Source organism: Pogona vitticeps, chromosome 3, assembly GCF_051106095.1.
Source record: "Pogona vitticeps strain Pit_001003342236 chromosome 3, PviZW2.1, whole genome shotgun sequence".
NCBI lineage: Eukaryota > Metazoa > Chordata > Lepidosauria > Squamata > Agamidae > Pogona > Pogona vitticeps.
Genome location: NC_135785.1, coordinates 144,164,656 through 144,185,471, shown reverse-complemented (window position 1 = coordinate 144,185,471; position 20,816 = coordinate 144,164,656). Strand labels below are relative to the sequence as shown.

Sequence of the window (20,816 nt, the reverse complement as noted above, 5' to 3'; positions counted from 1 at the left end):
TTTTGTGATCGCAAAAACCTCACCATCAAGCGGATTCGTCATTAAATGGGGTAATCGTAAAGCGGGGCATGACTGTAATTTCTTAATAAGATCCTAGAGTGGGAAGTGAATATGCATAGGTAACATGGTGAGGAATGCAATGTTTCCATGTCAGCTTTCTCTGTGATACACAGAATTGCTACAATAAACAGATCCGTGGATAAGGAAATGCTGTTAAATGACAAATTTCACTTGGTTGGGCTGGGCTTTGTAGAATTACTTTTTTAAAAAGTACCTGCTCCTCTAAATCAGAGGTGAGCTTTTTTCTCTCTCTCTTGCAGGGGCTGCATGCTGATGATGGTAGACTGGTTTAACAGCAAAAGGATGTGGTCACCTTTTCTTTATTTTCAGCACTTCTTCCCTGTCCAGCAGCTGACATGAAAGGGAAATACCAGGCTTTCTGACAGCTTGCGCTTGGTTTTGAAATTAGAGTAAGAATCACACAAAATAGAGCTAAGAACTGTATTTGGTTCATCTCTACGTGTGTCATTTTTTGGTATCTTCTCAGTCAAAAGGGTTCTTATCAAACTATCTGACAATAATATTTGGTAGATAGATTTTTAATGTGAAATATTGACCTCCAGGATAGAGGCTTATATAGGGCAGTTTATGGAATATTTGGGGGACTAACATAAACTTGATTTTGTGTTTACAAAACAAGCAAATTACAAAGAAGATTGGAGGGAGTTTTAAAAACTAGAAGTCTGTTTCAATTAGGTATTTGTAGTGTTCCTACTTGTGTCATGTACTGTCATACGTGTGGTCTGGACAGTTTAATTCTCCAGAAATGTTGCACAGTATGTTGGGAAATAAGAAACCCATAAAGATCCTCAAAACCTGTCTCCCCCAAGTTGTTCTCTGCAAATGTTTGTGGCTTTAATAGAAAGAGATTTTTATTTCAATAAACACTCTAACTTTATTACAAAAATTGCATATGTTCCCAAAAATAATAAATTGATACCGTGACATCACTATAAAGATTATGCACAAGATTGTTTGTTATGTTCATGGTCTGGACCAGATATACAATTACCACTATTCCATCCCAAGATAAGAAAATGATAAGGGGACATTTCTATATTTACTGGAATGTAGTGTCTTCTTGTTCGTATGACTGAAAATATGGAGGTGGGCTATATGCTTAGTGAAACATTGCTGTACTACTGTACATTTTCAGTGAAGAAAAGAGATATATCTGAGCCTAGATATATATAAAGGGATATGATGGCGCTGTGAGCTAAACCGCAGAAGCCTGTGCTGCAGGGTCAGAAGACCAGCAGTCGTAAGATCAAATCCACGCAATGGAGTGAGCTCCTGTCGCTTTGTCCCAGCTCCTCGCCAACCTAGCAGTTCGAAAGCATGTAAATGCGAGTAGATAAATAGGTACCATCTCGGTGGGAAAGTAAAACGGCGTTCCCTAGTCACGCTGACCACGTGACAACGGAAACTGTCTTTGGACAGGCGCTGGCTCTATGGCTTGAAAAGCAGGATGAGCGCCGCCCCCTAGGGTCGGACACAAATGGACTAAAAATGTCAAGGGGAACCTTTACCTTTTACCTAGATATATATATCTTGGTCAAAACTTCCTCATATAGAAATTGAGCATGGAAGTATTACATTTGTTTTAACATGTAATAAAGAGTAACTTTATCTGTCTGACTAATAATACAGTGGACCCTCTACTTAAGGAATTAATCCGTATTGGAATGGTGGCTGCAAGTCGAAAAGTCTGTAGGTCGAATCTCCATTGACCTACAATGCATTGAAAACATTAATCCCATAACCAGCGGTTTTTATTCTATTTTCCATTTTGGTTTTTTTCTGGTCTGTAAGTTGATTCTCAGGCTGTAAGTCGAATCTAAATTTTGCAGCCAGAGAAGTCTGTAACTCGAAAAGTCTGTAAGTCGAGCCGTCTGTAAGTCGAGGGTCCACTGTAATGACAGACCAAATGGTTAAGGCAGAGCCGTAGAAGCCAGTTCACTTCATGGTGAGTAAATAAAAGGTAAAATCCTGAAGCCCACTCTGGACTATGAATGAATGGGACTGAGCTTTCTAACCAGTGTACCAGCTAAATCAATTGACTGGATTTCAGGGTAATCCAAAGCAAAACTTAACTATATCTGTTTATATTTTAATGTTTGCCATATTTTGCATTATGAAGATCGGTCACAGTAAACTCATATGCTGCCTACTCTTCCTGTCAGGAAGAATTTGAAAAAAACTTGTGGCCTTTTTAGTTGGCCACAGCTTGGTGTGACAGCAACACCAACATTCATTAATCTTGGCTATGGTTTATTAAAAGAAGTCAACTTCCAGCCATGGGTTACAAAGCCAGCATAGGGTTCTGATATAAAATTAATGTTCTGGAATCTAACAAGGAAGCCAAAGCTTATTCTCCTTGTGTCCATGGTGCCGGAGGAGAGGGCACTGTAAGAGTTGGCTTCCTGTGAGTTTCCAGGAGAAAAATGTCAAGGCTACCTCTCAATAGTACAGGGAGTTAGTCCAACTTAAGACATGCCCACGCACACACAAGCTATGCCTTTTTCTGTAGCATTTTAAAATTTTATCCTCAAGTGGAGTGGCTTATTATGTCCTAAAGCTGCAAAGATTATGATTCAGACTTAAGTATTAAATTTCGGTAAAGGCAAAATACCAAGCCTTCAAGAAATCCATCAGCCGCTCTTCTAACCCATACGTTTAGATGCCAGGGCAGTTGCAGAGGTGTGTCTGCTGAAAAACCTCTCCATTGCTTTCTTCACCCCTTTCTGCAAAGCTGTGTTTCTGAACTAATGGTGTCTGAGGCTCACAATGACTTGCACAGCATGCTGATGGAAAGTGTTCTTTGCTGGTGATTTTCTGCTTCAGAGGGAAATGAATTAAACATTACTGTGCTCAGAGGAGATCCAGCAGAAATAAATGTTTCCTGCCTCTGGAGATCAGTAAAAGAGAAAAACAGAAAGGCAAAACTTGTACTGGTGCAATGACCAGTCTATTATAGGTGTGACTGTGTGTAGCTTGAGCTCCTGGAAGTCTTTAAACCAAGTTGCACATATGGGGGACCCTTCAGATCTTGTTGGCTGCAACTCCAGCCCTAGCCAGGCTAGGCACTGGTGGATGGTAACAGGAATTATCACCAGACAACATCTGGAGAGCCACAAATTCTCCATCTCTGCTTTCATTCATCTTTTAACTGCCCTACTTAAAACCCCCTATTGTACCCTGACCCCATAGTTTGTAGACTATTCTATTACTTCTAAGGGCTATACAAGCAACTGATAGCTTTTAATTGTATCACAGTGTAAAATACCATGAAATGCTGACTTCATCAGTAAAAATATAATTGAAACCAGAGGAACTGCCTTGTACGTACCAGTGAAAATAGCTACTGTACAGTTCTGAGGATAACAAATAATAGGCGGATTAAAGGATAAGAAGCTAAATGATGAAATAAGTGGATAAGCCTGTCAAGAGATGAGGAGGATTATCAGACGGGTTGATGTGGATGGTCCCCAGACTGTGAAACAGGGGGACCAAACACAGTGCTAATACCAGTCAGAGGCTTTACAGCACAGCTTTGAAACATATCCAGAAGTGAAGAATCTAGGTTTCAACATATTTGATAAACAGTTTTCAACTGCAGCTTTTAATTAAAATGAAGCCTGTAACCAAAAATCTTGCAACTGTTCTAATTATTTAACAATGAATCCTAACCTTTCCTAGTGGTCCTGTTTTCTTGGTTAGGAAACATGACATAATAACTGCAGTGTAAAGTAGACTGATTCCTCACTAAACTAAGGGATATTAACATAAGTTTTCTATAGATCAACATTCAAGTCGACACAAGAGTTGACACCATTCTGCAAAGTGAAAAATCCTCTCAGTTTAAAGTGGTTAATTTTATCCCCAAAGCAAGGAAATTCAGATTTAAAAAAATCATACACCCCTATACACACTTGGAATCCAAGGACATTCACGTATCTTTCTTCCACCTTAATTTTCAAGAAAACAGCACAACATAGTTTTACTAGCAACCCTGCTCTTCATGTAGTGCATCAGCAATGACAAGGGAGTGCTGAAATGTAACACAAGTTTTGACAGTGTCATAATCTCCAAACACAAGATTTGCAACCCAGTCCTATCCCACATTAGGTAATCTTTATTTATCAAGACCAACTGATCTGTATTCGGGGAAGGAGGTTTCCTTATGAAGAAGGGGATGTGCCTACAAAAACTCAAATTGAAACGTACAAGTCTTTAAGGTCCTACTACCATTTCATTTCGTTTCATTTTGCTTTTGTTTGTATATGTCTTCCCATGTTTAAAAGACAGATACATTCTCCAAAGAGAAAAAAAATTGATTGAAAACCAGTTATGCTTGCAGCTGTACTTCCCAAATCAGAGAAATTCAGACCACGGATTTTGGACCCTTCTTGTACTGTACGTTCCATGTCAAGTAAACACAGAGCTGAGCTCCACTATTTTATCTCCTAGAAAGAAAGAAAGAAATGTGTGGTCTTTGGTGTGTATGTGAAAGTGCAACTCTTTAGACCGAACATAGCTAATACAGTATCTGGCTGCTAAGCCTGAATTCCCAGTGTGAAGTTAATGTGGCTAATCAGGATATACTTTATCACTGTCTACCCTAATCAGGACGTCATGGCCCAAGAACCAAATATTCTCTTGTCTTTCTCATATCTTTGAGACAGAACTACAAATTGCAACATGGGACAAAGCCAAAGCCTGTAAAGGGTAACATAATCAATTATTGGGGCAAACTATCTTTCAGGTTTATTTTTAGCAGTCTGTCAACCTTAACAGTTCGAGCTCAGACTTGCAGGGCACTAAACTGTATAACATTTGCATACTCCAACATAACTCTATATTACAGATGTAGGGACTGTCCCAGCACCTTGAAAAATACATTTGGGAGTTGATGGGCCCTGGCCCAGCAATAGCCCAGCTGTCAACACAGAAGGTTACAGACCCCATGAGGCAGCATCTGAAAGACAGTTCAGCCTCTGTTAAGTTGGGAGCTGATGGTTTGGGGAAGGGGAGGGTGGTGCACCAGGCCAGCTGGACTCTTTGCCTGTCGGAGCCCTGCCCGGGGCGAGGAGGCCCCCTTCCCACCCCGCCTCCCCTGAGCTCATGGCCAGTCAACTGAAACTCAGAGGGCTGGTTAAACCAAGCTCATGGCCTGCCTCCCCTCGCCAAGGATGCGCTTTCCCAGCGGGGTGGCAGCTCCAGACTGGCTGCCCGGATGGTGGCCACAGGTCCTGGGCGAGTGCAGGAGGGGCGGGGATTGGCCGCGGACGGCAAGAGCCAAGGGGTGGGTGGGTAATGTCAACGTAAATATTTTTTTTGGGGGGGGGGTAAAAGGTAAGAAAGTTTCCTGACCCCTGATCTACTCTGTTCTCTCATTCTTTTTGCATGCTCCTACCCTTCCAGCATCATCACAAGGAGGCAATCAGAAACTTCTACTTCTATTAAACACAAGTTGGGCTCAGGATCCAACAAACTGTTGACTTTACTTTTTGTTTCGTTTTGCAAATTAATCCTGACTTCAAATAATTTATGAAACTGACTGCACTAAACTGTTCGACATTAGGCAAGCTTAAGAGTCAACTGAAACTCAGAGGGCTGGTTAAACCAAAAGGGAAGCAACTGTTTCTCATCTCATGGCCACACTGGAAGACAAGGGAGGGGGACCTCTGGCTTGCCCAGCCTTGTCTGAACTAAGGGACGAGCAACTTCCAGATGTTTCTGGATTACCGTTTCCACCAACCCCAGAGAGCATAACCACTGGAGATGTACGATGAGCACCCGTTCTCGCTCAGTCTGGCACTAAACCACAGTTCAGCGTTGCATCAGAATTAGGCCAGTGCCTCGCAGCCCCGTTACTTCCAACTTGCCTACAAACTGCTTTGGCTGCAGCGGCTTGAGTGAAAGAGGGAACCCTACCTATGAAGCACTACGGAACCCACCCCACGGGGCCTCGGTGGCCAAAGGCGTGAGAGCGATCCGTGGCGAAACCTCCCGTGGGGCGCACCGTTTACCATGCGGAAGGAAAAACTGCTGTACTAAGAATCTTGGGACGCCTCGAAGCCGAACAAGGCTTTGCTTGGCAGAAGGTGTCCTGGCCCGCAGCCCATTGCTTCGGATGCACTCGTTCCTCGGAAGAGGAGTTTTGCTGCAACCGGACGCAGCTTATGACAGGAACTGGAGGAAGCCCCCCCCCCCCCGAATACTTCAGGGGCGAGAGCTCGCCTCTGCCCGGCCTCGGTCCTCGCCAATCACGCCCAGGCCTCCCCGCGCGGGGAATCAGTCGATCTGCCCAAGCGCGACGAGGACGAGGACAAAGCGGCCAGAAAGAGGGGAAAGGGGCGGGAGTGAAGCCGCCTTCCTCCCTAGGCTTCCCACGGTGGTACACGCATATTGCACTCTCCCCCCCACCCCCCGGGCTCAAAAGCGCGGCCCGCAGAGAAAACGGGCAGACCGGGAGAGCGGCGCCGTTCCGCCGAAGCGTGGCCCCGCCGGCCTCGGCTCTTGCAGGGGGACTCCGGAGGAGGAGGAGGCGGGCTTCGCTTTCTTTTGGCCGCCTGCAAAGAAGGAGGACCCTTTCTTTTTTCCCTGGCAGGCGAGGGAGGGCCACTCAGCAGCCCCGCCGGCCCTCCTCCTCCTCCTCCTCCCTGCGTGTCCCCCCCCTCGCAGCTCCCGAAGAGAAGGCGCCACCTGACTGGTGCCGTCCGCATGGAGGGGCGGGCCCAGGAGGCGGGCAGGGACGGGCCCCACAGGCGCAGCCCCGAGCGAGACCCAGAGCGAGGGAAGTCGGCGCTCGGACGGGGAGGTGGGCGCCACGAGGGGCTGCGCAACCCCTGGGGGGGGCTCTGGCGGCTCTGCAGCCCGGGCCGGGGATCGCGGGGGGGGGGGGCGGCGGAGGCGCCGCGCAGGGGAAGCCACGGGGGCCGCCTCCGACGAGCTGCCTCGCTGGCTCCGGGCCGTGCGTTGCAGCAAGGGCTAACTACCATGCGCCCCTGCAGCCTGGTTACTCAGAAGTAAGCCGCGCTGAGTTCAAGGCGGCTTACTCCCCAGGAAGGGAGCCGAGGGGCTGCGGCGGCGGGCGAGCCTCTCGCCGGATTAGAACCTCCAACACTCTGCCCCGTTGGAAGGTGCCTTAAAAGCAGCCAGGCCGCCCGGGAGTTGCCAGCGAGGGGGTGTCTTTCCTCTCTGCCCCCCTCCCCACGCCCCTTCGCTTGCCCCGGTTGCTGCTCCCACCGCCGCTCATGGAGACGTCCCGCGCCGAGGGGGCGCCGCTCTCGCACCCCTTGGAGCCCGAAGCCGAGCCGCCGGCGGGCAAGGCGGGGGGCGAGAAGCGCTTCAAGCTGTGGTACGTGGGCTGGTCTTGCCTGGACCGGCGGACCACGCTGCCCATGCTGCCCTGGCTGATGGCGGAGATCCGGCGGCGGAGCCAGAAGCAAGAGCCCAGCGCGGTGCCGGCCCGGGAAGTGGTGCTGCTCCTCGGCTCGCCCAACCTGCGCTGCGTCCCGTCGGGCGGCAGCGCGGCCAACCCGGCCGTCTTCATCTTCGAGCACAAGGCGCAGCACATCGCCCGCTTCATCCACAACAGCCACGACCTCACCTATTTCGCCTACCTGATCAAGGCGCAGCCCGACGACCCCGAGTCCCAGATGGCCTGCCACGTCTTCAAGGCCACCGACCCCAATCAGGCAAGTCGAGGAGCCTGGCGGGGGGCCGGGGGGGCTGCTTGGGGGCTCCGAGGAAAGCGCGCCCCCCCGCGCCGAGCGCCCCGTGCCCGCCCGTCAGGTTGGCCCGCGGCTCACCCGAACGTCGGGCTGCCCGGACGGCGCACGCCTCCTGCTCCTGCTCCTGCTCCTGCTCCCTTCCCTCCCCCGGAGGCGGTGAACGGAGGGGATCTGATCCCTCCCGGGAGAGTCCTTTTTCACCCGAAGCTCCCTTCGTTGGCCGTCACTATTTTTTTCACGCTTCCCTCTATAACGGTTATTTACGTGCCGTTAAAATGGTGCGTGTGGGCCCCCGGATAAAGTGCCAAGACCGGGACAAAAATAAACATACGGGACATATTTTACTCGGAAATGAGTTCGAGGGAGCTTGGTGAAGTCTGTTCCCAAGAAAGTGTGCAGGGATAGGATTGTAGCCTCAGAGTGAACAAAAATGTGCATCCCCATGTTTTTTAGGACAGCATATGCACTCCTGGTTCTAATACTGCAGTTTGTCAAAATTATTTCTGTGGGCCTCCTCAATATATTGCTTGCTGGTAGTGAAATAGTTGAGGAGCCAGAGTTGCCTGAGCTGCCCCTTCATGGGAGGCCCAAACACTCTTCTTTCTTTCCCTCCTCAGATATTTGGGAGGCTGATGTGAGTGTTAGTTCCTTCTGTCCACGCATAATATTATCTCTTGGATTGAGAGAAGGGTTGGTGCATGTGTTTGGTACGCACACGCATGCACTGATGTATCCGTATAGTCATGCAAATTTTGTGGTGATAAATGCACTTCTCATCTGTTTATGCAAGTAGAGTTCCATGATTTGTTGTTCCATTTATCATATTCTCTCTGTGTAAACTCTACTGTGGTTTATGACTTCCTTATCCTTGTGGTGTAAAGCTCTGTAAATGCCATTTTCAACCTTTTTTTGGCCATGGCCATAAACACAATATGAAAGAGTTATAGGCCAAATCAAGATTGTATAAGTCACATAACTATTTTCTAAGGTGGTGTGTGAAGAATTTTTTCCAGTCTGTGGCCCCCATCAAATGTGCCAGTGTCCCCAGGGGACCATATGGCCCACGCTGAGAATGGCTGCTGTGTAGGATCTGTACCTACTAACAGGCAGAGCTAGTAGTTGCGCCAGGTATTGGTTTCTAACATGAGCCTTAATAGATCTTTAGCTGCTTTTAAAAACTGATTTTTAGCTTCTACCCTAAACACTTGTTTTCATAAGGAGGACGCTGAATGTGGATGTCCTTGAGTACACAAAAGATTTTCAGAAATGTCATTGACTAGTGGAGAGAGATGGGGTGTTAAAGGTACTGTATTGTTAAATTAGTATAGATTCACCAACAAGAGAATTATGGAGGGAGACGGGGCTAATGACATGCAAGAGGGTTTTATAATACAGGCTGTGTTTCCTAAAAGGGAAGGTTACCATCAAGAAAAAGGACCATTGACTTTTATGAGACTTATTTCTGAAAGGCAAGTATTGCACAGTAATGTCCATTGCTGAGGGCATTAAACTACAGTATTACTGTGCAGTTCTAATAGACAGCTAAACTTATGAACTTTCCGAGCCTCCAGATATGTAGTTAAGGCCATCTTGAAGATTGAAGGGCAGTTTATTGGCTCAACACTTTTGTTTGCTAGTTGCTTCCCATGCCTTCCACTCAGGAACTCCCTGTGCATGCCTACATTGAACAGTAGGTAGGATTCTGGCTGATCACTTTGATATGTTCTGTGATTCACTGAAACGTATGCAAAAGAGAAAGTAATCTTTTTTCTTAATATATTTATTTAATGAACCATAGAGAGTAGATACATTTGCAAAGATTTAGTTACATTAAAAAAAAATAGCAGGGTGATAACCTTCATTCACACAAGAGTGATGCTGTGAATGACAGTGGAACTACTCTGAAGTAAGGAATGCAAAAACTGCCTTTAGCACTTCTGTTGAATTTCCTGTACAGAATCTGTCATGCAAGTCCTGTGACTCTGCATTAATGAAGGAACTTTTCTTAGTACTGTTTTCTGAATCAACAGACAGTGTTGCCTTCTTGACAGGAGCTGGACTGAGTGATCCATAGGGTCTCTTCCAGGTCTGCAGTTCTAAGATTATTACTATTATAAAACAGGGTAATAAGAGGCTGGGGAAAAGAGAGAGAAGGAGGTTATATGTTGTTATGTCAGAGGTCCCCAACCCCTGGTCCGTGGCTTGGTGGCAGTCCGCGGCCTCCCCCCCACCTCCGCATGTGCACAGCCCACAGTCCCTTTGTGCCCGCGCCCACGCACCTGTGCCCGTGCGAGCGCAGGTCCCACCCCTTTGCACAGGTGCATGCGAGTGCCGTGCCACTCTTTGCACATGCACACCAATGAGCACGCCTGCACAAGCGCCCTCCCGCTCCTTCATGCATGCACATGAACACACGCATGCCTGCGCGAGAGCTTCAGCCGGTCTGCGGGGTTAAAAAGGTTGGGGACCACTATGTTATATGACCTCAAGTCACCTCTGACTTATGATGACCTTATAAATGAGTTATCTCCAAAATGTCCTGTCCTCAACAGCTCTGCTCTGCTCTTGTAAACTCAAAGCTGTGGCTTCTTTTTTTCAGTCAGTTCCTCTCATATATGGTTTTCTTCTTTTCCTACTGTCCTCAACCTTTCTCTGTATTATTCTTTTTTCCAGGGTATCTTGCCTTCGCCATTTGTGCTTCCAGAGAAAGTTCAGACTTGATTTGATCTGGGATCTACTTGCTTGTCTTTCTGGGAGTTCAGGATATACACAAAGCTCTTTTCCAGTAGAGTATTTCAGATGAATCATTTTACTTCCCATCAGCTTTCTTCATTGTCCTGCGTTCATACCTGTACATAGTAGTTGGGGATACAATAGCGTGAATAATCTTGGATTTAATCTCTAGTGACATATCCTTAGACTTGAATTCCTTTTCTAATTCCTTCATTGCTGCTTTACCAAGTCCCAGTTTTCTTATGACTTCTTGGATGTAGTCTCCATTTGGACTGATGATTAAAGCAAGGTATAAGAATTCTTTAACAATTTCAGCTTCTTCATTATCAACATTAAAGTTGTGTAGTTCTTCTATACTCGTGATTTTTGTTTTAATGTTCAACTGCAGTCCTGCTTTGGCACTTCCTTCTTTCCTTTACATTGAAGCTAATTTCAAGTCATTGTGGCTTTCTGCCGGTAAGATGGTGTAATGTGCATATCTTAAATTATTGATGCTTCCTTCACCAATTTTCATTCCTCCTTCATCTGAATCTAGACTGGCTTTCTATATGATATGTTCTACGTATACAATGAACAAACAAGGGGATAAAAGGCACCCTTATCTGCACCTTTGCTTATAGGAAACAATTCTGTCTCTTTCTGTCCTTACAGTATCTTCTTGTCCATAATAAAGGGTACACATCAGTGCTGAGGCATAACCATTTCTTTCAGAACAAACCATAGTTTTTCGTGATCCACACAGTCAAAGGCTTTGCTGTAGTATATAAAGCATAGACTAATCTTCTGAAATTCTTTGGTACACTGCAGTAACCAGTGGGTATTTCCAATATGGCCCTGAGTGCTTTTTCCTTTTTTGGAATCCAGGTTAAATATCTGACATTTCTTGTTTAATAAAAGGTAAAAGCCTTTGTTGCAACATCTTGAACACTTTGCTTTCACAAGAAATTAGAGTAGATATTTGTATAGTTACTGTACTCCTTGGCATTCTCTTTCTTGGGAATTGGAATATACCATATATCAAATGTTTCCAGTCTGTGGGCCATTGCTTTGTTTCCCATATTCATTGGCATATTCTTGTTAGGATTTTGACAGATCCCATTTCTATATCTTGAAAGAGATCTATTGGTATCCCATCTACCCCTGGTGATTTCTTTCTTTCCCATACTTTCAGAGCAGCTTTCGCTTCACTTTCTAGAACTGAAAGTTCTTTGTCATAGGATTCTTCTTCAAAGAAATCTGTCATCCTTTTACTTCTTTTACACGTCTTCCGTGTTCTGTTTTCACCTTTCTCTTTATTTTCTCCTGGTCAGATAGTGGGCTTTCTTGTTGGTCTTTCAGGATGTCTAATTTAAGTTTAACTTTCCCTTTGATTTCCTGGATCTTCTGGAAGAGATCTAGCTTTTCCTTTTCTGTTGTTCTGTTTCTTTACCCTGGCTGTTTTAGAAGTTTTCTTTGTCTCTATGTGGCAGCCTGAAAAAATGCATTCAGGGTTCTGACTCTATTTTTGTTATCTTTTACTTTTGTTTCTCCCCTATCCTTAGCAATTTTATTTCAATTATCCATCTAGGTTTTTCTTTTCTACTGTAGGAATTATCTTTTTGCATTCCTCCCTAATAGTTTCTCTGGTTTCAGTCTACAGTTCTTTTGATTCATGTTCAACTGAGTTTCGTAATGCAGATCTGTTATTTATGTGGACTTCAAATTCATCAGCAATGTTGTTTAAATTGTATGTGTCAATCTTGGTTTGCTTTTAATTGAATCCGAAGGCTAGCCATCTCAAGGCAAAGCCCAATAGTTATTGCATTGCATTGCATTGTACATTGTTGCACTCCAGCTCCCTTCATCTCTTATCATTTGCTGTGCTGATGTTGAAGGCTACAGATTCTGAAATGTTTTCCACATTTGATCCCCAGGATATGGAGATAAGTACAATTTCAGTTTTATCTATTATCAAATAGAACACTAGCAGTAAGTGTGAGGCATTAGATCTTTGTTATTGTTTCACTCTTACTTTGAATGTGTGAAACCAATCTTAGATGATTGCCCAGAAAAGTGAAATATTAGATGGTGTTGTGGTTCAGACACCCTGTGTTTTTGGGCAGGTAGAAAAGTATTCATGTTCAGTATAACAGGATCAGTAGTTGGTAAGGTCATCTGGTAGGTTTGTAATTTCTGGCGCAAAAGCCACTACATTTGAATCCTCTGAAGTGCATGAGGGAAAAGGACATGTTGGCTTGAAAAGCCTAGGAGAGTAGTTTGGATCCAGCATAGCAAGTTTGTAGTACATAGAGCTATTGCATCCAAATTCAGAATGAATATGTACATTGCATCAAGGTGCGTCCATAAATGCAGCTCTCTGAGCTTGTTGTGGCTTGACATATATACCGTAAATGTCAAATATGGCATTGTTCCTTGCCAGTATAAACAGGATTAGTGTTGGATACAATCTAGCCATGCAACTTCTAGGTGGAGAAGTCTCCAGGCTCCCTATCCGGACACCTGAGACAGTTTGTGGCTGACGCTCAGGTCTGGCTCAATATGTTGTCTGCATCTGGTATAATTTGGGAATTGAGTATAAGCCACCGTGAGCTTATTGGAAAATGAATGAGTCTGGGATAGCAGTACAATTGATAATATGTGGAACGGTTCGTGAATCCAGGCAGCCAATAGCCAAACATCTGTCTGGGGACCTTTACTAGATGGCTTTAGGAGGGTCACATCTGGTTCCTAGGTTCTGAAGATGTTTTGAAACTACTGCTACCTACCCATTCCCACCACATGCCCCGATTTTGCAATCACAGCTGTCTGCACGGTGTACTGTTTGGTACAGGCCAGGACAGACATGGAATGGAATTGTCACTGGCCTGCATGCCTGTTTGCATTCCTCTTTGGAACTACTGCAGCGATTGTTTCCCAGCTTTACATCACAGTAGTAAATCTTCGGCAGCCTACAGGGATGGAAACTGTGTTACGTGTGTTCTCTGAATGTTCCACAGTGGGAATCAACACTGGGCGGCCCGGCATGATTTTTCAAACAAACTGCCACTAAATCCCAGTTAAAATAAAGCAACTTGTCCTTAGGAAAGAGATAAAGCATCTGCTTCCTCTGCTTTACTTCCATCTGATATGTAACAGGTGTAGTTTATGTGATAATCTTCATTCTTGGTCAAGTAGGGGCAGGTTGGAATTCCTCTGACTTTAAGTTAAGACCAGAACAATATTTTAGATTTTGATGGATCAGTATCAGATATGAACTGGGTTTTCTCTTGAACAACATAGCTTTAAAGTGAAGCTAAAAGTGAAGAAGATGCTTAATTTTCTTCTGATAACAGTGAGAGTGGAAGGGGCACAGTTCTGACAAGAACATGCCCCTAGATCATTGGTGGCAAACCTTTTAGGGCTTGTGTGCCCAAACTGGGAAAAACAAACAAACGAACAAAAAACAGCAGACAGTGTGCTGCAGTGGTGGTGATGGTGGCAGCGGCGGAACCGGAAGTCACAGCGGAAGGGAGAATCCTGGCATGGAGATGCCTCAGGACCTCACTCTGGATTCGCTGCCAGCACCAGCTGCTCTGGATCCACCCGCAGAAGCACCAGCACCACGGCTGCAGCCGCCTTCTCAGGTTTGGCTGTGTGTGTGTGTGGGGGGAGTAGCGATCTCGCAACTTATTGCTCACGTGCTGGCAGAAAGGGCTCCGTGTGCCAGCTGTGGCACACATGCCATAGGTTCGCCATCACAGCCCTATATATTTTGATGGAAGCTCCCGTTGGCTTATCTCCTGGGTGGACCACTATACCTCCCCAGATATTTTTGCACTTCTGCCTCTTGCATCCCTCAGCAGTGGTGGTGTTGGTTGAAGCTGATCATGGCTACAATCTAGTAACTGGAGGGCCATAGCTGTCTGCCTCTCCCTGAAGTGTAACAGAATTCCTAGTTTGGGCAGTGTATGTATCCATGTTTGGAGAGGATATACACAGAAGGATGTATCAGTTCTCTGCACTTTCTGTATCTTTTTTGCTTTGAGCTTTCTGTCTCAGTTTTCTGAAGTCAGTCCCAAACGTGCCTTTGTGATAAGCACATTTATAAGTTTATCAGTGGTCTGTCCTACGTGGGGGAACGTTGCAGCTAAGTGACAGTTGTTACATTTGCTTTGATACTCCCAAGTTTGTTGAGCATTTTGGCTCAGAAATGCTCAAGTCTGGATTCCTTTCTCTTTACTGTGTTTTCCAGGAAATTCATATTGAATTTCCTTGTACAGCACATGGAGCTGCTCAGCATGGAATAACACGTCCTCATATCTCTTCTCTGGGCATGTTTTGTGTCAAGCAAGCATTTGTGCCTCCTGGTTCAGATGCAGTGCTGGGCAGCTAATTGTAGGTGGGGCACATCTGCCTAGCATATGCTTTGAAATTCATAAACAGTACACTCGTTTTGGAAAACTTAGCAACAGTCTGCCAACATCCTTTGGCATATGCTACTGCAGTAGTTGTCAGTGGGATTAATAACAATATGGGAACAGTCGGAGATAATTTCCTTGTTTATAAATTATCAAAATATTTTTATGGGAAGGTTCTGATTTTAAATTCATATTATCAGTTTTCAGATGCCATTAGAATTTTCCCCAGAGGTAAGTTATACATTGTAGCTTCAAGGAGATATTCTGTATGTCAAGTTGTCTCCCACTGTAGCATGTTGTTTTATGAGAGTTGGCCCAATGAGGTTTTTCTGTCTGTGGGGGAGCAATAGATTCCATCTTCCACACATCCCATTTATCTTGACATCTGGGACAGAAAATCCCCAAAGCATCTCTTCCCACAGCAGGCAGAAATATATAATACAGTACTGTGAAATCAAATGATAATCAGTTTGCAGCAGTTTCATGACACCCATTTCGGTCACTTCAGATCACTACTTCACTCTGTGTAATGATAGGGCCAGTTCTGAGTTTCATTAACCTGTGATGACAGTATCATGTCACATCATTGGCTCCCCAACCAACTGAGGAGAAGTATGACATGAGAGAAGTGATACTGCAGGTAAGTGAAGCAGCACACTGTGATTAGAGGGGAAGGAATCTGATAGGTATTGATTGATTGATTGATTGATTGATTGTATTTATACCCCGCCTATCTAGTCATTTCGACCACTCTAGGCGGCTATAATAGCTATCCATTGCCTATTCTGATATCTTAGCAGCCTTTCCTGCTTGTTGCCTTCCTGTCTTTTTGGAGTACAATCCAGTTAGGATTGTCCCTTAATCAAATGGAAATTTCTTTTCATTGATTTTTTTTTTCAAATTGTGGTTGAAACATAATCGCTCCTGTTTGACTATGGCTGAAGTCCTTCCAGAGGCTGATGTGGGGGATGGATAAGTACAGGAAAATGTGTAAATTTCTTTTAATCTGTTTTGAGGAATCAGAATAACTGATATGCATAACTGATACTCCTGCCAGCTTTATTCTCAAAGCTAGATTGTTAATGAGGAAGGTTCTCTAGGCTGTGGTACAAATCTACCATAAACGAAAGCCACATTTGTATCGTGTGATGTACCAACAAACACAACTGATTCCTCTGGGCTTAAAACCACTGAATCTCAACCTCAGCCTGTATCTTCTATTTTGTTCTCCATTTCAGTTTTTCTTTCTTTGAGATTTGTGTTTCTCTTCATCCTGGAATTCTGGGAACTGCACTCTAAAAACCTGAATCTGTACAGATTGTAGAGAAGGACTTTTGAGTTATTTACCTTGCTTCCTGTTGTTGATTTCTTTTTAAAATGGAAAAAAGAAAGCTGCCCTGGTGTTTTCTATGGGAGGCAACCTCTCCAGAGGCTTATGGGCAATGAGACTATGATTCCTAGGAGGCACTGGTGCAGCCTGCCTGCCTTCCTTCCTTCCTTCCTTCCTTCCTTCCTTCCTTCCTTCCTTCCTTCCTTCCTTCCTTATTCAAAGAAGCAAAGCCAGAAAAACCAGTGGTACAGGTCAATAATTCAAAAGCCCGTGGGGGGGGGAGGGGAAAGCCTACAGGTAGGCAGATTGTGGGTTTGGGTGCAATTTGGAAACTGAAAGAAGTCACCTCAGTGACTACACATTGTATATATGCACACACAGCACAGAGGTCAGTCGGTCAGCTCTATTTAAAATCTCTTGAGGTCCAGAAGTATGTAAGTTGTAACAGTTAGTGAGTTCACTTACTGATAAAGCACATTGAAAGGCAGTAGCTGGTTCAATTGTTGCAAAACCATTGAGTTAGAATAGTGAGTGCAGGTTTTTCCTCATCCTACAAGATGAATGGGAGGCAATAAGTGTATCTTGATGCCTAAATCAGTTATTGCCATATTAATTGTCATGATGGCTCCATGCTAAGGAGTTCTGTAGTTTCTCATTTGATGAGGTATGCGGAATTCTCTGCTGGCAACATCTTGTCCATGCTCCCAGATTACAGCTACCCTGAATGCATGTGTGCATGTGATGCAGGTCAGAGGAATTCTTTATAAGGCTCTTTTTTATCAGTTAGATCTAATACCAGCAAGGTGCTTTGTACTGCAGATCACATCAGTTTACTGAATCAGTGGCATAAGCCTGGAAGGGAAGTGTGTGCTTGAAAAAAGAAACTGTTTGATAAGCATCAATCTGTTGCTACCACCATCCTTTCTTCTGCTACATATGCAAGAGTATATTGGCCATTGGCTGAAAATTTTGATCTGTGGCTTCTAGTGTGGTTGGGTATGTATGGGTTGATTTTCCACATTTTTGCCAAATTAGAAGCACAGATCTAAGACACTGATTTCTATGCATGTGTGTGTTTACGTATGTGAAGTTTTTATTCTGAATACCCTTACTGGGTACTAAACACACCAATTGCAAACAAAAGCAATGGAATTCCTATATCTCAACATTCCACTCTGATCTTTGACCATAGCAATAACAATGCATGTGTGTAACATTCCACTGCATGTATTCTGGATAGAATGCTGTACTCAGCTCTATTATGACACTATACATATATTTGTTCTATTTATATATTTGTTAAAGTAAAATATTGTTTTGTCAGATTTCAAGGAGGGGTACAGTCAATGTAATCATGTTAAACTAAGCCATAATCTTACTGAGACTCGGGTGTTTAGGTAGCTAGATTATAACTTGGGGCAAATTTAAATTAAATCTCAGTGCCAGGCAGCCCTCTGAGTAGAGGGGATTCCAGAAATGGTGTGGTAAAGCTGACAAAGATCCCTCTCACAGTTTCATATAATACACTGTTCTGAATGGCAGAACACACTGGCAACTACCTTCCCCGTTCATAATGATCAAGCAGATGTCTATAGGAAGAGGTGCTCCTTCAGATATTGAGGTCTCAAAACTATTTTGGTGATACAAATTTTCCATTCTGTAATTTTATGGTAAGGTGCAAAGACACTCTGTTTTCTGCCTTTTATAGCACTCAAGAGTTCCACAAATGTGCATGTTTCATCTGCCGACAGAGATGGGTGGACAGCTCCTGTTTGAGGTCACACATGGCTTTGGTGATGCTTGAAAAACAGACAGCTTCTTGCTATTTCAAAGTTATTTAGAGAGTTAGCATTAAGCCCCTCTCTCGGTTTCTCCCTCTCTCATGTTTGTGTTTGGGAAGGAGAAGGAACAGATTGCCTTTGCAGAGGCCTGAACTGATCACATTAGTCTGAGGAGGGAAATTAGATGAGGGTGAGGCTGCCCACCCCATTCCATACCTTTTAAGTACAATATTAAATAGCACTGGGTGCTCTGTTTATTTTCATTCTGACTAGGAAGAAGATCACAAAGCTGGCACTTTAAGACTGTGTGTAAATCTGTAGGGAAATGTAACTTTGTAACATGGATTTTTTTTTCTTTTAAGAAAAATGTTAAATGCTGTGTTTTCCACTTGGAAACCACCATTGTTGAGGCCGTACAGATTATCTTGCATTCTGAGCTGTGACATCTCAGGAGCAGAGCGATGGAACAGCCCCCTCCCCCACAAAGAGGGGCTAGGTACTTTCCCACAGTCCATGAACTATCGAATTCATGGTAAGCTAATACCTTCCCAATCAATAGTGGTTTTCAGATGTATCTTCGATACATGTTATTCTGTTTGTTGTCAGATGTGTTTTCGATACATGTTATTCTGCTATTCACTTTCCCCAGTATCCTTTTCATTTTATAGTGTAACTCAAGGGAAAATGATAATACTGTAGTTAATTCTTAATATGTTAAGTACTGTACTTAGCACAAGAAGATGTTTGAAGTACACGGGAGCGGGAATAAAATTAGAGTAATCACAAGCAGAGAAATGTTGTAATATAAGCCATGGCAGTGTTGCAAAAAATGTATATGAGAAATAACCATTACAAGCCCCAATGAAAAACTGATCTTAAAGACAAATTCTTCAAAGGTTTCTTTTGCTTTTAGTTTTGGATGGGGATGGGAAGATGATGGGTTTTGACTCTAGCCATCATCCAGAATACCTCCCACATCCCTCCATTCTTGACTGGCAGCCAAAGACTCCCAACTCTTTACTTTTTTATGTTTTCACGTATAAATTAGTATCATAAAAAGGTTTAAAGTAACTCTTAATTTGTGTTACATAATTAAGTTTGTTACAGGTCTGTGGTTATCTTTTTGAAGATAAGACAATGACCAGCCCAAGGACTATCCAGTATGTTTCCTGGAGGTTCTGGTCCAGCATGCTAGCCACCACGCCACGTTAAGGAGTTATATAACTGAAGATGACAGTGTGTGGTTTGAATATTGTACATGTGTGCATGCTACTTAATTCATCTCATTTGGTAGGCCAGTTTTCAGGTTTTTTTCCCCATCTTTTCAGCCCCAAGTGTGAACTCAAATTAATTTTACCCAGATAATGTAAGCCTGAGTTTCTCTGCCAGATTTGAAGCTTGCACAAATGTGTACAAAGCATTTTAGTTTTGTGTGCTAGCTTCTAGTAGCATAAAATATGTTACCCACTCGAGATATAACTTGGCAGTATTAGCATGTCCAAAAGATTCATGAGTTCACATGTGCCCGCAGCATTTATTTGTAAAGTTTGTTTTGTTTTATTGTAGTGAAAGTTGAAACAACCCAGGGGTTCTATGTGTGAAATTGTACAGCAGCGTCTGCTGAATATATCTTGTTTCTTTGTATTCCTCAGATGCAGTGTATAGTTTATCTTTTACTTTGTTCTAGGCAGTCTGCATAAGAACATTAGCATAGTATAGTTTACTTAATATTTCTAAGGAAGAAAAAGCATTACTAACAAAGTAGGTTTTTGGAGGACATTATATTGGCCTGTTACTGCAGGCATTCAAAATAATAATCCAGCAACAGCCTGGAATTCTGCATAGTAATGATGATCTCATTCTCTGAGTATAGATACTTAACGTTGCTAAAATGACATCATTCATGCATAAGAGATAAATCTCAGCAGGCTCAACGAAACATCAGGTTTTACTGGAGGAAAGGGGGGTGGGAAGAGGAGGAGCAGGAGGGTGGGACACAAAGACAATCTAGCAAGGGCCGGGTAAGGTCCATGGTCACAGACTGCTGACCAACTTTTGAGGGGAGGAATGGAAAATAAGGAAGGAGGGAGGAAAAAATGGAGCATTCTGGAGAACTGACAGGCTAGGTGGCTCGAACTTTAAACAAGAGTACTCTGCTACACTGCGACATTTTGTTGTAGATCTCACTAAACATGCATTTACTGTTTCATTAATCTTGAAAGTCAGTGAGTTATATGTTTCTCTAATATTAAGTTAGAATTATTTCACAGCATCACTATTGGCTTGGCATTGGGGATTTGAACAATTCAGATGTAGCATGAGTGGAATTGGTACCTGGTTCTGTATTTGCAGTCTTTCCCACCTCTGTGTTTCCTTGATATTTGGTATATGTTTTCCATATTGATTTGCAGATGTCAATGGACATAATAGCAGTCAAACAGATTTTAAGTGCTATTGCTTTGCTTTCGGTAATGTTTGGTGTGGTGTCCTTAATATAAAATTCATAGGGTGAGTGATGGGTCATGTTGGAATTTCAGGCTCCTGGTAGATGTGCAAACAGGATGTAGATCAGGGAGGAGGGCTTTCAGGGCAAGGAAAGGAAGAAATGGGAAGTCACAGCTGGGATCTCCCTGCAGATACATATTGTAGAAAAGGTTGTCTTAAAGCAGAACAGGAGTGACAGAGCAGCACCTCAAAAAATGGAAGACCAAGGAGCAAACAAGGATTAAGATGGCAATAGAAAAAAGTAGTTTTATTTTGGGGAGAATGTGCAACA

At 43.8% G+C, this 20,816-nt stretch overlaps 1 protein-coding gene across 2 annotated transcripts in view; it reads left to right on the top strand.

The window, feature by feature from the left end:
- The first annotated feature begins 7,170 nt into the window (after nt 1-7,170).
- TBC1D4 (TBC1 domain family member 4) overlaps nt 7,171-20,816 on the top strand; it is a 109,161-nt gene continuing 95,515 nt past the window's right edge. For both annotated transcript variants that reach the window (XM_072994724.2, XM_072994723.2), the window contains exon 1: nt 7,171-7,763. In XM_072994724.2, coding sequence (XP_072850825.2) covers nt 7,320-7,763 — 444 coding nt within the window. In that variant the 5' untranslated portion in view covers nt 7,171-7,319. The remainder of the gene's footprint in view (nt 7,764-20,816) is intronic.